We start from the raw sequence: 13,804 nt of genomic DNA, 5'->3' as shown, positions 1-13,804 counted from the left end.
TGAAACTAGTGGTTTCACCAACCATCAACAATTGATGCTCCTTCTTGATTTCTACTTTCGCGGTGTCAAACATCACGAATACCTCAAGGATCATCATATCTATCCCTAATATGTTATAGTTCATCACAAAGCTCTAGCAGCTTGGTGGCAATGACTTTTGGAGAAACATCACTATCTCATCTGGAAGATTAACTCCCACTCGATTCAAGTGATTGTTGCACTCAGACAATCTAAGCACAAGCTCAACGATTGAGCTTTTCTCCCTTAGTTTGTAGGCTAAGAAAATCGTCGGAGGTCTCATACCTCTTGACATGGGCACGAGCCTGAAATCTCAATTTCAGCCCTCGAAACATCTCATATGTTCCGCGACGTTTCGCAAATGTCTTTAGTGCCTCAACTCTAAACCATTTAACTGAACTATCACGTAGTTATCAAAACGTGTATGTCCGATGTTCGTAACATCCACAAACGACGTTTGGGGTTCAGCACATTGAGCGGTGCATTAAGGACATAAGCCTTCTATGAAGCAATAAGGACAATCCTCAGTTTACGGACCTAGTCCGCATAATTGCTACTATCAACTTTCAACTAATTTTTTTTTCTCTAGGAACATATCTAAACAGTAGAACTATAGCGTGAGCTACGACATAATTTGCAAAATCCTTTTGACTATGTTCAGGATAATTAAGTTCATCTTATGAACTCCCACTCAGATAGACATCCCTCTAGTCATCTAAGCGATTACATGATCCGAGTCAACTAGGCCGTGTCCGATCATCACGTGAGACGGACTAGTCATCATCGGTGAACATCTTCATGTTGATCGTATCTACTATACGACTCATGCTCGACCTTTCGGTCTCCGTGTTCCGAGGCCATGTCTGTACATGCTAGGCTCGTCAAGTTAACCCTAAGTGTATTGCATGTGTAAATCTGTCTTACACCCGTTGTATGTGAACGTAAGGATCTATCACACCCGATCATCACGTGGTGCTTCGAAGCGACGAACTGTAGCAACGGTGCACAGTTAGGGGAGAACACTTCTTGAAATTGTTGTAAGGGATCATCTTATTTACTACCGTCGTTCTAAGTAAACAAGATGCATAAACATGATAAACATCACATGTAATCAAATAATAGTGACATGATATGGCCAATATCATATAGCTCCTTTGATCTCCATCTTGGGGCTCCATGATCATCTATTACAAGAACATGATCAATCTCATACATCACATATATCATTCATCACATACTTTTGGCCATATCACATCACATAGCATACCCTGCAAAAACAAGTTAGACGTCCTCTAATTGTTGTTTGCATGTTTTACGTGGCTGCTATGGGTTTCTAGCAAGAACGTTTCTTACCTACGCAAAACCACAACGTGATATGCCAATTGCTATTTACCCTTCATAAGGACCCTTTTCATCGAATCCGTTCCGACTAAAGTAGGAGAGACAGACACCCGCTAGCCACCTTATGCAACTAGTGCATGTCAGTCGGTGGAACCAGTCTCACGTAAGAGTACGTGTAAGGTCGGTCCGGGCCGCTTCATCCCACGATGCCGCCGAATCAAGATAAGACTAGTAACGGCAAGCATATTGAACAAAATCAACGCCCACAACTACTTTGTGTTCTACTCGTGCATAGAATCTACGCAATAGACCTAGCTCATGATGCCACTGTTGGGGAACGTAGCAGAAATTCAAAATTTTCCTACGTGTCACCAAGATCTATCTATGGAGAGACCAGCAATGAGGGGAAGGAGAGTGCATCTACATACCCTTGTAGATCGCTAAGCGGAAGCGTTCAAGAGAATGGGGTTGAAGGAGTCGTACTCGTCGTGATTCAAATCACCGATGATCCTAGTGCCGAACGGACGGCACCTCCGCGTTCAACACACGTACAGCCCGGTGACGTCTCCCACGCCTTGATCCAGCAAAGAGAGAGGGAGAGGTTGAGGAAGACTCCATCCAGCAGCAGCACAACGGCATGGTGGTGATGGAGGAGCGTGGCAATCCTGCAGGACTTCGCCAAGCACCACGGGAGAGGAGGAGGAGGAGAGGAAGGGCTGCACCAAGAGAGGGAGAAGTTCTCATGTATTATGGGCAGCCCCAGGCCTCTATTTATATAGGGGAGAAGGGGGCTGCGCCCCCTTTAGGGTTTCCCACCCCAAGGGGTGCGGCCAGCCCTAGATGGGACTTGGGGAGGCGGCCAAGAGGGGGAGAGAGGGGAGGCGCCCACTAGGTGGGCCTTAAGGCCCATCTGGACTAGGGTTTGTCCCCTCCCGCTCTCCCTTGCGCCTTGGACCCCTTGTCGGGGGCGCACCAGCACATCTAGGGGCTGGTCCCATCCCACACTTGGCCCACGCAGCCTTCTGGGGCAGGTGGCCTCACTTGGTGGACCCCCGGGACCCTCCCCGTGGTCCCGGTACATTATCGATATCGCCCGAAACTTTTCCGGTGACCAAAACAGGACTTCCCATATATAAATCTTTACCTCCGGACCATTCCGGAACTCCTCGTGACGTCCGGGATCTCATCCGGGACTCCGAACAAGATTCGGTAACCACATACAAGCTTCCTTTATAACCCTAGCGTCATCGAACCTTAAGTGTGTAGACCCTACGGGTTTGGGAGACATGCAGACATGACCGAGACGTTCTCCGGTCAATAACCAACAGCGGGATCTGGATACCCATGTTGGCTCCCACATGTTCCATGATGATCTCATCGGATGAACCACGATGTCAAGGACTCAATCGATCCCGTATACAATTCCCTTTGTCTAGCGGTATTTTACTTGCCCGAGATTCGATCGTCGGTATACCGATACCTTGTTCAATCTCGTTACCGGCAAGTCTCTTTACTCGTTACATAACACATCATCCCGTGATCAACCCCTTGGTCACATTGTGCACATTATGATGATGTCCTACCGAGTGGGCCCAGAGATACCTCTCCGTTTACACGGAGTGACAAATCCCAGTCTCGATCCGCATAAAACAATAGATACTTTCGAAGATACCTGTAGTGCACCTTTATAGTCACCCAGTTATGTTGTGACGTTTGATACACCCAAAGCACTCCTACGGTATCCAGGAGTTACACGCTCTCATGGTCAAAGGAAGAGATACTTGACATTGGCAAAGCTCTAGCAAATGAACTACATGATCTTTGTGCTATGCTTAGGATTGGGTCTTGTCCATCACATCATTCTCCTAATGATGTGATCCCGTTATCAACGACATCCAATGTCCATAGCCAGGAAACCATGACTATCTGTTGATCACAACGAGCTAGTCAACTAGAGGCTCACTAGGGACATATTGTGGTCTATGTATTCACACGTGTATTACGATTTCCGGATAATACAGTTATAGCATGAATAAAAGACTATTATCATGAACAAAGAAATATAATAATAACTTATTTATTATTGCCTCTAGGGCATATTTCCAACAGTCTCCCCTCCGGTAGTGGCCCGAGGCGGCGGGCGGCGGAGTCGACGTTTTCCTTCAAGCGGTCTAGATCTTCATGTCCACGGCAACTGTTGTCGTCGGGTGGCTTCGGTTATGTCGTTCTGGTTGCGGAAGATCTCCGACGGCTTGATCGCTGCTTCTACTGGTGCTCTGTTCGCTATTGCCGATCATCGTAGTGATATGTGTGTGTTTTATTTCAGTTTTTGGTCAAGTCTTTGCGTATGTAATCCAGCACCATTGTATCCTAACCAGTTGGTGGCTTCATTAATTTAAAGTCGGGCCTTCATGCCTTTTCTCTAATAAAAAGGTATATACAGGATGAGGACTATATGTGTATTTCTCTTTCCGTGAAGGCATCTCCAACACCGATCCTCAAACCGTCTGTATGCATTCAGAACGCGGAAGTCATCCAACGCGGACCTGCATCGGTTTGCTCGGCTGTCTGGAGGCATTTTCTCTCACAAACCAGAGACAAATGTGGATGTATTGCAGGCGTCCAGACCACTGCCACGCTCGCGTCTGATCGCTCTGGCCCACCCAAACGCCATCCCTCGCCCACACGCTTCCTGTCCGAAATGGTCAACGGTGCTCAAGAGTGTCAGTGCCGTATTCATGTCCGACCAGAGCGGATGCGACCTCTCACTGCATCGGCATTGAAGACGCGCCGGTTGAGAGAGCGCCACCCGCGCCGCTTCCTGGTGCACGCGAGTGCTTCACATTCAAACGGCACCATGGTCGTCCGTCCGTCCGTCTGCCGCCCACATTAAGGACATGCGATTGCTGAGAAACCTACTCCAGCGTCACTCATCCATACAGCCCACCATTGCCGCCTCGCCCGCTATATGAACTGGAGCCCCGGCCAAAGCCGCATTCATCCTCCTTCGGTCCCTTTCTCCTCTTCTGCACCACTCCCACCATTGCCTCCTTGTGGTCCAAAGCTCTCTGGGATGGATTTTCGCCGGAGCGAAAGAAGGAGATGGCCGCCATTGCTGCCGACTGGTAGGCAGCCGGAGGCCGCCGATGTCCCAATGGAGGACGCGACCGAGGATGAGCCGGCACCACCCTCCTCGCCGATGTCACCCTTGCTGGTGCATTGCACCATGACCATCGGTGATGCCCGTTTCCGTTACATGGACACATGGTGCGGGGGAGTGAGAGGAGCAGTTCCGAGAGGTGCAGGCCAACGCCGCCTACAATCTCCAGCTCCTTCAGGAGCACCAGTACGCGGAGAAGCAGGTCAACGCTGGCAGGGAGATCGCGCCGGACTCGGACATGGTGGAGCAGGCGGTGCTGTTCGAGTCCTAGTGCTCCGCCCATGACATCCACCTCATCCTCTGGCGATACCGCCAGCGTCAGGCGGAACTGGAGGCCATACAAGCAGTTCGACGAGGCGGCAGACGAGGTGTGGGGCAAGACCGACGAGGAGGAGGACATTGCTTGCTCGGCCGAGGCCGCGCCCCGCCGCCATGACCAGGAAGTCAACACGTCCGTGAGCGCCGTCGACAGCGAGGAAGAGTAGTGCACGGTAGGTCGCTCCGCTCAGCTCCCAAGAGGGCCACCGCTCCCCCCTTCCCTTTGAAGCCAAGCTTGGTGGTCTGAGCATCATCGGTCGATTAGTCACTTGGCGGCGACGTGGAGGCTGACATGTTCACTTTTCAGGGCTCATGAGGCGGAGGTTACGGAGGCAGAGCTGGAGAGTGCCGTGGCGGAACTAGAGAAGGCGAAGCTTCATTTCTCAAGGCTATGGCCGGACATGGGGAGCGGGCGTCGGCGATCATTTAGTTTAGGTTTAGAACAGAAGTATGTCTGGAATTATACCTCCAGAGTTGGACGAGCTCCGCTTATTGTTAAAGTATGTCTGAAATGTAATGACTTTTTTCATGTTCATATGAAATCCGTCGTGTTTGCATAAATCTCTTCATGTTTATATCAAAATCAGGCGGGTTTGCATGAATTTCCTCTGGTCGAATCAAAAAATTGTTGAACGTATGCAGGCAGCATTGGATGGCTGCCTCCCGCATCAATGTCTATGGACTAGTCCTCTTGTCCGCGGAAATTTGCGGGTGGGCGTCGGAGATGCCCTGACCTTCCTGGACTATACTACACACACGGTTTGATTGGTAATAGCCCTCGCAAGATAAACCAAACTAGTATGAATACGTATATGTGTTAATTAATGGACTCTGATAAGGGCCCCACGTGTCGCACCAAGCAATTCCGCCCACACCTCTTTATAGTCACCAATTGTGACATGTCAACTTTTTTGTTTTTTACGTGCATGCAAATAGGGACTCAAACAAATGATATCAACGGGAATCTTTTGGGTTTTTTAAACTTTAAAATATTTTATCTCTTAAATAAAAATCCAACTGAAAATCCTTTTTCACTATTAAATCCGTCGCGACAAGGACTTAGAAACCAGATCCCATACGGATATATTTTTAGTGGTCAAAAGTTACCATGTCTATTGCACATAAATTGTCCTGGTGTTTACACTGAAATTGCCATGATATATTTCAACTATTTTTTCTTCTACATTTAGAGTAAATTTTGACATATTATAATAAAGGGAATCAAGAAACCAAACTTGTCAAGAAGAATTACTAAAAATTGCCATGATCCATGAACTAATTTTGACATGGTTCATAATTAAAAATAAATCCATCATCAATTATTTTAAAAATGCATAGTCAATGACTCAAATTTGCCATGAACCAAAAACTAACATTGTCATGATAAATTGCTTAAATTTGCCATGATACATGCACTAAAATTTGTCTTTTCATACAAAAAATATTTTCCGTGATCAAAATACTAGAATTGCCATGGTCAAAATACTGAAATTGCCATGATATATAAACTAAAATTGCCATGATGAATTACTAAAAATTGCCGTGCTCCATGAATTAAATTTGTTGTGGTTAATTACTAAAATTTGCTATGGCAAATTAATAAAATTTGCGGTGAAAAATAATTGAAATACAATGGTAGCTTTAAATCTAGAAAAAAATAGATAAAACATATCATGGTAACTTTAGTGCAAACAGTATGGTAACTTCAGTGTACCATCATGGCAATTTTTGGCCCCCCCAAAAAATTATCGAAACATATCAATATGGGATCTAATTTTAAATATCTCATCGAGCAAATTTAATGATGTAAATAGTTTTTCAATCAGAGTTTTTGTTTAACGCATAAAACATTTTTAATTCCGTAAAAACAAAAGGATTCCGCTGATGTCATATGTTTAATGTGGCAAAATAAATAGTAATAAAGGTGTTTGGACCATGTTACTTCGTGCCACATATATGACACTTAGGTTAACAATTAATGAAAGGCACACTGGTCGTCGAGGAAATAAAGATGGCGGCAGTTTGAAAGCGTAGTCCAGTACTACAAGACCTTAAAAGCAGCATATAATAAAATTTTCAAAGGAATCTAGAGGAAAGGAAGTACTACATTTTAATATGTCGGCGTGGTAATCTTTCTTGGTCAAGTAACACTATCAAAACAGTTGAGACCGTTTGTAGTTGCGGGTCTGATCATATTCAATAGTAAACGTAGGGCTCCTTGGCTACCATTGATGAGCTTCTCCCTCTCTATTTCATTTTATAAAAAGGACAACATTTGAATGCCGTCATACGTGGTAATTTTGTATTCGCATTCAAATGTGATCCTTTAAGCCAAAAATTCTATAGAACCTGCACGTGGAGATTGCCTAAGAAAGCATTGCATAACTGGATTTGCTTTTCTTTATTTTAGGAAAAATTTCAATATATTCATCTTCGATCATGGCAGTACATCAAACATCAGAAATAATAAAAATTGCTTTCAGATCCGTAGACCACCTATCGACGAGTACAAGCACTGAAACGAGCCAAAGGCGCGCCACCGTCATCGCCCCTCCACCGGTGGAGTATGACAAAACTTGCTGTAGTAGTCAGTCGGAAAGTCGTCGTGCTAAGACCCCATAGGACCAGCACACCAAAATAGCAACCACCCTCGATGAAGAATAACGTAGATCAGAAGGATCCAATCCAAAGACACACGAACGTAGACAAACAACGACGAGACCCGAGCATATCCACCAAAAATAGATCCGCTGGAGACACACCTCTGCACGCCCATCAACAGTGCTAGACGCATCGCCGGAATGGGGGCTAGGTGAGGAGAGCTTTATTCCATCTTCAGGGAGCCCCCGCTGTCTCGCCTTCCTGAGCAGGACACAAACCCTATCAAACCTGAAAGGAATGACTAAAAACAGAGCCCTCCCGCCGGCCCTTCCTGAGATCCACCGCATCCCCATGGCCCTAGGATCACCGAAGAGAAGGCGGACCTGCGGCTTTACCTGCGAGAGGCAGAAACCCTAGCTTTTTTTTGGAGGAGGAGAAGGTCGGTTCACGTTTGATCCCTTCCATAACTTGGTTTTCATTCATATAATGGAACGGGGGAGAATGGCGGAGCCACCATCCAAAAAACTGTGTGTACAGAGTCCACTAAAATTTCTAGCTTTACTCAAATTTCCTCATTTATTTGATGTATATTGGTCTATACATGTGGATTATACATGATATACACCAATATACATCAGCCAAGCTTATATCATTTACATTTTGGATCTAGTTAAACTTATGAAAATACTAACGCCCACATGTGTGGCAATCTTGTAACTCGCCCATACGCGTGGATCACCATCCAGTCGAGTTTGCACGAATCTTGACACATTGAGGCAGAATTTGCGTGCCATGTAGGACGGGGCTGGTATGTGGACGTTGGAGAGTTCGCCCGCACGCCCCGCAGCACGCGGTTTGCCAGCTGCGTTGTGTGGGCGAACTAGTTTCTGCCCACACACAGCCACCATCTAGTCCACGTGCGTGTGGGCGAATTGATTTTCGCCCACACGGTCACTCGTACATTGTTGGATGGCAATGCAATTACGCGTACGTGGCAACTAGGTAAACCCACATGGCAACTATGATTCATTGCTAGACGGCAACTACAGTTGCATGTACGTGGCAACCAGATAAACACATATGGCAATTGTGATTAACCATACATGGCAACTATGGTTGGGCCACATGTGCCAACTGGATAATGCACATGGCAACTACTGTTTGACCATATGTGGCAAGGAGTTAATCACAGACGGCAACTATGGTTTGATTACACGCGACATCTACCATAAATTAGACATGGCAACTATAGTTAACCAAAACAGATAGAGTTGCCATGCTTTTACAACATTTGCCATCCCGAATAACTACATCTGCCATCCTGGATGGCAACTAAATCGTCACCCCGCGGGCACCTAACGTAGCTGGGCCAGAATATGTGGGCATTTTTGCTTCGTGCCACATGCGCGGGATGGAGATGAGTAGTATTTGCTGGGCGTGTGGCACGAAGTAGCTGCGCCCGCGGGATGGAGATGAGTAGTATTTGTTGGGCGTGTGGCACGAAGTAGCTGCTCCCACACGTGTGAGTAATTCTAATGTTTACCCACACACAGCACGTGTGAGCTGCCTCCTGCTCACCCCACATACGGTGTGTGGACGGATGTCTAGTATGCCACACGTGTGGGCGTTATCGGCGTCCTAAACTTAAAGGCCGCACAAATATATTTTTGCTCAAATTCTGGTAACAGTTGGTTGTTACGTTGCTTCATGATGTTGAATTTTGTTTTATAAACTTGTCATAGTAACATAAATAGTGTTTTCTTCGGAAAACACAAGGTCATGAAATTCACGAAATTTTGCAGATATGAAAACTTCAAGCTAGCTAGTAGGTAAACTTGGCGTGTCTCAAGCTGATCTCTACTATTACAGAACAGCTTGCTCATTTCCATTTTAACTAAGACTATTATCTGACACTTCCTCCGTTCTAAATTACTTTCAGAAATGGATATATCAAGAACTAAAAATATGTTTAGATACATCCATCTGCGGTAAGTAATTTGGAACGTAGGAAGTATAATTGTAAGCATGCTAAATTCTTCCGGGATATGTTTTTTCAGATTCCTCTGAACAAGAAAAGTAAAAATGCGACTTATTGCTGAAGAACTCATCATCTCACTAACTGCTTCATAGTTTGGCAAGCAGGCCAGTCTATTACAATATTAGTTATTGCTGAACCTGCATCAGAGGATCAACAAATATACCTAGGTGGAACAAAATATTTTACTATGAAAAGTTAGTTTACATAAATTTACAAGGTCCCGCCGGATACAGCACACAGCTTGAACTAAACGAGAACTGACAGCTTTGATACTGTACCTTAGTTGTACCCTGCATAGAAATAGCATCATTTTGCTCTGTTTCTAATCTACTTGATATCAGAAAAACCTTATTGCCTGGCCTTTGATAAATGTCAATAACATTTCAAGTACTTTGGACAACAAACTAGCTAAGATCATCGGTTTCATGTCATGACTCAGGGAACAAGATGATGATCTGGAAATTTTGGGCCAACACGGAAACCATGTCAGAGATGGTAAGCAATCAAAGATACATACAGCTGAAGTGAAATGTGAAACCATGGCAATGCTTTGGTTCTAGTGATTGCAAATAGTTTATATAGTTATGTATAGTTTTGGTTGTTACTTGTCATTAAACTCATTATCATGCTGTCTTTCAGGTGTCCTGAGTCAGCACTAGAAGGTATGCGAGGCACCTGGTGTGGTTACTGCGCCATATGGTTGATCTCTTCTACTAACCCAATATCAAACTGTCTTTCAGGTGTGCTGACTGCTGAGCCACATGCAACAAATATGTCGGTGAAAACGGACGCACACCAATCTTGCAATGTGCCGTATTACTTTTATCGAATCAGTGCCCTCGTAGGATATCATAGATGAATAAAAACTGCATAAATGTGTTTGTTGTGGAACATGGGAGTTGGGAGTGGAAAAGAATCACGAGATTTGAAATGCAAACAAACCTGCATTGTTTCAGTTACATCTGTGCTGCACAACTAATTCAGAACAAGTGTATGTTCATGTACACACTAACACGCAAACACGGATCAAATAAATTAGTAGATACTGCATTAGACACCATCTGAGCCGCTTAGACACCGGTATAAGCTCAACAACTGGGCTGCTTAGACACCATCTGAGCTGCTACAAAACACCACCGGTTCTTCAACAGTTTACGAGTTAGAAACACCACTAAAAAGGCTAAACAGGTTGGTCAAAAACTATCCCCGACACCCTCCAGACACACCTGTTAAGCAGAAAACAGCATGTCTGCCAGGGTAGAAAGAAAGGACCAAGCAACAGTAACTTGCACCTTGCAGAAACCAAGATCACATACGCCATGACTCGTGCCGGCATTCATCTGTGTAAAGAGAGCGGTATCTGTCGCGACCAAACCTTTCTTATCACCCGTCCCACGGCCCAGCACAGAAACCAACAGCTGTCCCCTTAATTCTACAGAAACAACGCGCCTTGAAAGCTCAATCACACCATCCGAGTTGACAGGCATTTTTCCATCTCGAGAAGCAAGCAACACCATCTCCCCATTTTCCATGCTGGCAGTGCGGCAAGTAACAACTCCTTGAACATGGTCGTCCCATGACCCATCAATAACTTGGACAGTGACAGTGGCCTCGACTGAAGGAAGCAGCGGCGCATATGCAAACTCAAGCGTGCAGCGCTTGCACGTGAAGCGTGTAAATACCACCTCATCAGAATGAAAAGCTTTGTAGTAGCTGAAAACTTTGAAAGCCAACAGTTCATCCTTTCCAGGCTCTGTTTTGCTCTTTACTTTTAGCTGAACTTCAAATGCAATCGGGTCAATTAACACGAGCGCACGAGATGGGCCATTTAACATCAACCATGGATCCTGCAAGCATCACAATCATCATCAGTTAATCAACCAAACCGACAGTCTGGCAGTATAGCACATAGCAGAATAAGGAAGGAAGAAAGAAAGCCAAACAAAACAGACAAGGCATGCTTAGATAGATGGTGCTCACTTCTTTGGGTGAGGGTTTGGCAATCATCCGCAGTGCGATTGAAGAGGAAGTTACGCTTGTGATCTACGGAGTCCCTGGCAGCAACCAATCCATGGACATGCAGAGGCCACTGGAGACCATCTTTGCCGATCTCGGAGACTCGGATGTAGAAGATCTGCAAGGTACAATCAGGGGCGGCGTACTGTGGGATGGGTTCGAATGCATGGCGCATGGGGCCAAGAGCAGCTGAATGAAGAAAAATTGTGATAAGAGTATTAGACAGCAATACTAGGTGCTTGTCAGCAGGAACGACACACGCAATCCTACTTGCAGGAAGCAAAATTGTGATGACCAGAGTCTACAGAGTAACATATTGGTGGTTTCACCATCCATGTTGCCGTGGATTCTAGTATTGACGGGTATGTGGATGGCCTGGGTTGGGTAATTCTCCTACATGATGCAAAGAGGTCTCTGACAGTATATATATTGTAGGAAAACAAAATTCATCATCATTTGATTTTGATTCCTAAATTACTACTAATGACGTGTGTAGGACAACAAAATCCCTTCACTTTACTCCCCTGCATCGACTTTCGACCACCTGTTCATCATTGGATCCGCAGCAAGAGGAAAACAGATTCGACTGACACTCACTTTCGTCGTCGAAGGAGCCGAAGTGGTCGGCGTAGAGACAGTCCCAGAGTTCGCGGTAATCGGGGATCTCGTCCTCCTCCCTCTGCTCTATGGGCTCCTCCTCCCTGAGAGCCCGCATGAACTCCTCGCGGTCTGGGCGATCGTCTCTCCTGTAGAACGAGGGCTTCTTCTGGCGGGCCATCCTCAGCGCCTTCTTCTTCCCTCTGCCGGTCGCCCTTGGGTTTTCGCCGGCCTACGCCCCGCCGGTGTTGACCAGCTCCGTTCCCGCCAGCCCGCCGGCCGCCATCTCCCCCTTCATCTCCTAGGGTTCCCCTCTCCGTCCTTTCTTCTCCTTCGGAATTGGGGGTGCGCGGCGGCTCTGGATCGATCACCTTCGGCTCGGGCCAGCTTGTGGCTCGGGTCGGGAGTAGCACAACCGAACGCGAACACAAACACTCGTGTTGGACTCGGGAAGAGTTCGGATGGGCTCGAGCGGGACGAGTCCGGCCGGATGCGCGCGCGTCTTTTTTTTTTTTAAGAAATATCTTTTCTTGACCTCACATATTGTAGATGATAGCCCGTGCGTTGTTGCGGAAATCAATAGCAGTATATTTCAGGGATTTGATTGTATAAAGCTTCATCGTTGAATTAATAATATATGAACTAAAGCTAAAAACAAACACAGTTTTATCTATATATATATATACATATATATTGTATTTAATTATTGCATAGTCCGAAGACATTTTGAATATAAGTGGCATAACGTGATGGAAAAAAAAGCATGCTTGTTGAGTAGACTTTTGATGAGGTTCTATGATGGTGAGGTGAAAGGTGTGCATGAGATGAACTAATAATAATAAAAAAATACTCATGCATGTAGTGGTTGGTCTTGATGAGGTGGCATGTGGGCATGTAGAGATAAATAGGATAGTGGGAATCAACTTCACATACACGTGCGAAAATAAGCATAAAGACTGGGAGATGTCCAGTAAACATTGTAGAAAAAACCCTACATAAAAATATATAACAAATAAGTCCTTAGGCTGTGTTTGATAGTGAAGTATTAAGAACCCACAGTATTGAAAAATTACAATATTTTTGCATGTAGATATAAAATACCACTGTTTTGATATATCACAATATTTTGAAGCATTAAAAATACTTTGAGTTGTTTGGCTGGTGCTGCATATATCTACGTAAACCGGTTAGCTAGCTAGCCGTTTTCTCTTTAGCTACCCAGCTGTTACATACTCAACGGCCATGCACAAAGGCCACCCACATGCACAAACTTTGAATGACCACGCACAAAGGCCACTGCCAAACTGCAATGACTATGCCAATGGTTGGGCTGTAGCTTACCAAAGAGGAGGCAGTCGAACTACCACAACACTGACTTGTGTCACCTCACGAACTCATTGGCACTCTTCTGTGCTGCTGTCAAGGGGCATCATGAGCTACCCGTGGAGCTAGGACCTCACAGCCCGCAACACGGTGTAGCCGGCGGCGCACCACGTGGAGCTGCGCATAAACTGGAACCGTGCGGTCAAGCTCGACGCCTTGCAATGGATTCGATTGGTGTCTCCTCCCAAGCATTACTTCAAACATAGAATGACACGTAATGCATCAAGCAAGAAAGGAGGCGGCTTGGAAGCGAACGAAGGAGCAGCGGTGAGACTATCTCCAGCGCGACGAGAGAGCGCGCCTATCTCCAGCGACGAGAGAGCAGTAGCGGC

General features: G+C 45.7%; 1 protein-coding gene across 1 annotated transcript; it reads right to left on the bottom strand.

The window, feature by feature from the left end:
- Positions 1-10,382: 10,382 nt before the first annotated feature.
- On the bottom strand, positions 10,383-12,454 carry LOC123116651 (uncharacterized). Its single transcript, XM_044537587.1, has 3 exons — positions 12,090-12,454; positions 11,457-11,681; positions 10,383-11,323 (listed from the first exon to the last, which is right to left on the bottom strand). Exons 1-3 carry the CDS (start codon positions 12,268-12,270, stop codon positions 11,274-11,276), a joined length of 456 nt encoding a protein of 151 aa, XP_044393522.1. The 5' UTR covers positions 12,271-12,454; the 3' UTR covers positions 10,383-11,273.
- Positions 12,455-13,804: the final 1,350 nt, after the last annotated feature.

This window comes from Triticum aestivum, chromosome 5B, assembly GCF_018294505.1.
Source record: "Triticum aestivum cultivar Chinese Spring chromosome 5B, IWGSC CS RefSeq v2.1, whole genome shotgun sequence".
In the NCBI taxonomy this organism is placed as follows: domain Eukaryota; kingdom Viridiplantae; phylum Streptophyta; class Magnoliopsida; order Poales; family Poaceae; genus Triticum; species Triticum aestivum.
Note: the sequence above shows the minus strand (reverse complement) of the source record. Positions and strands in the feature narration are given on the sequence as shown.

Excerpts from the sequence above, each read along its gene's own strand:
- LOC123116651 (XM_044537587.1), bottom strand. The coding sequence starts at position 12,270 with ATGGCCCGCCAGAAGAAGCCCTCGTTCTACAGGAGAGACGATCGCCCA. Across the intron at positions 11,682-12,089 it reads CGGCTCCTTCGACGACGAAA|CTGCTCTTGGCCCCATGCGC; the intron begins GTGAGTGTCAGT and ends TTCTTCATTCAG. Across the intron at positions 11,324-11,456 it reads CCAAACCCTCACCCAAAGAA|GATCCATGGTTGATGTTAAA; the intron begins GTGAGCACCATC and ends TGATGCTTGCAG.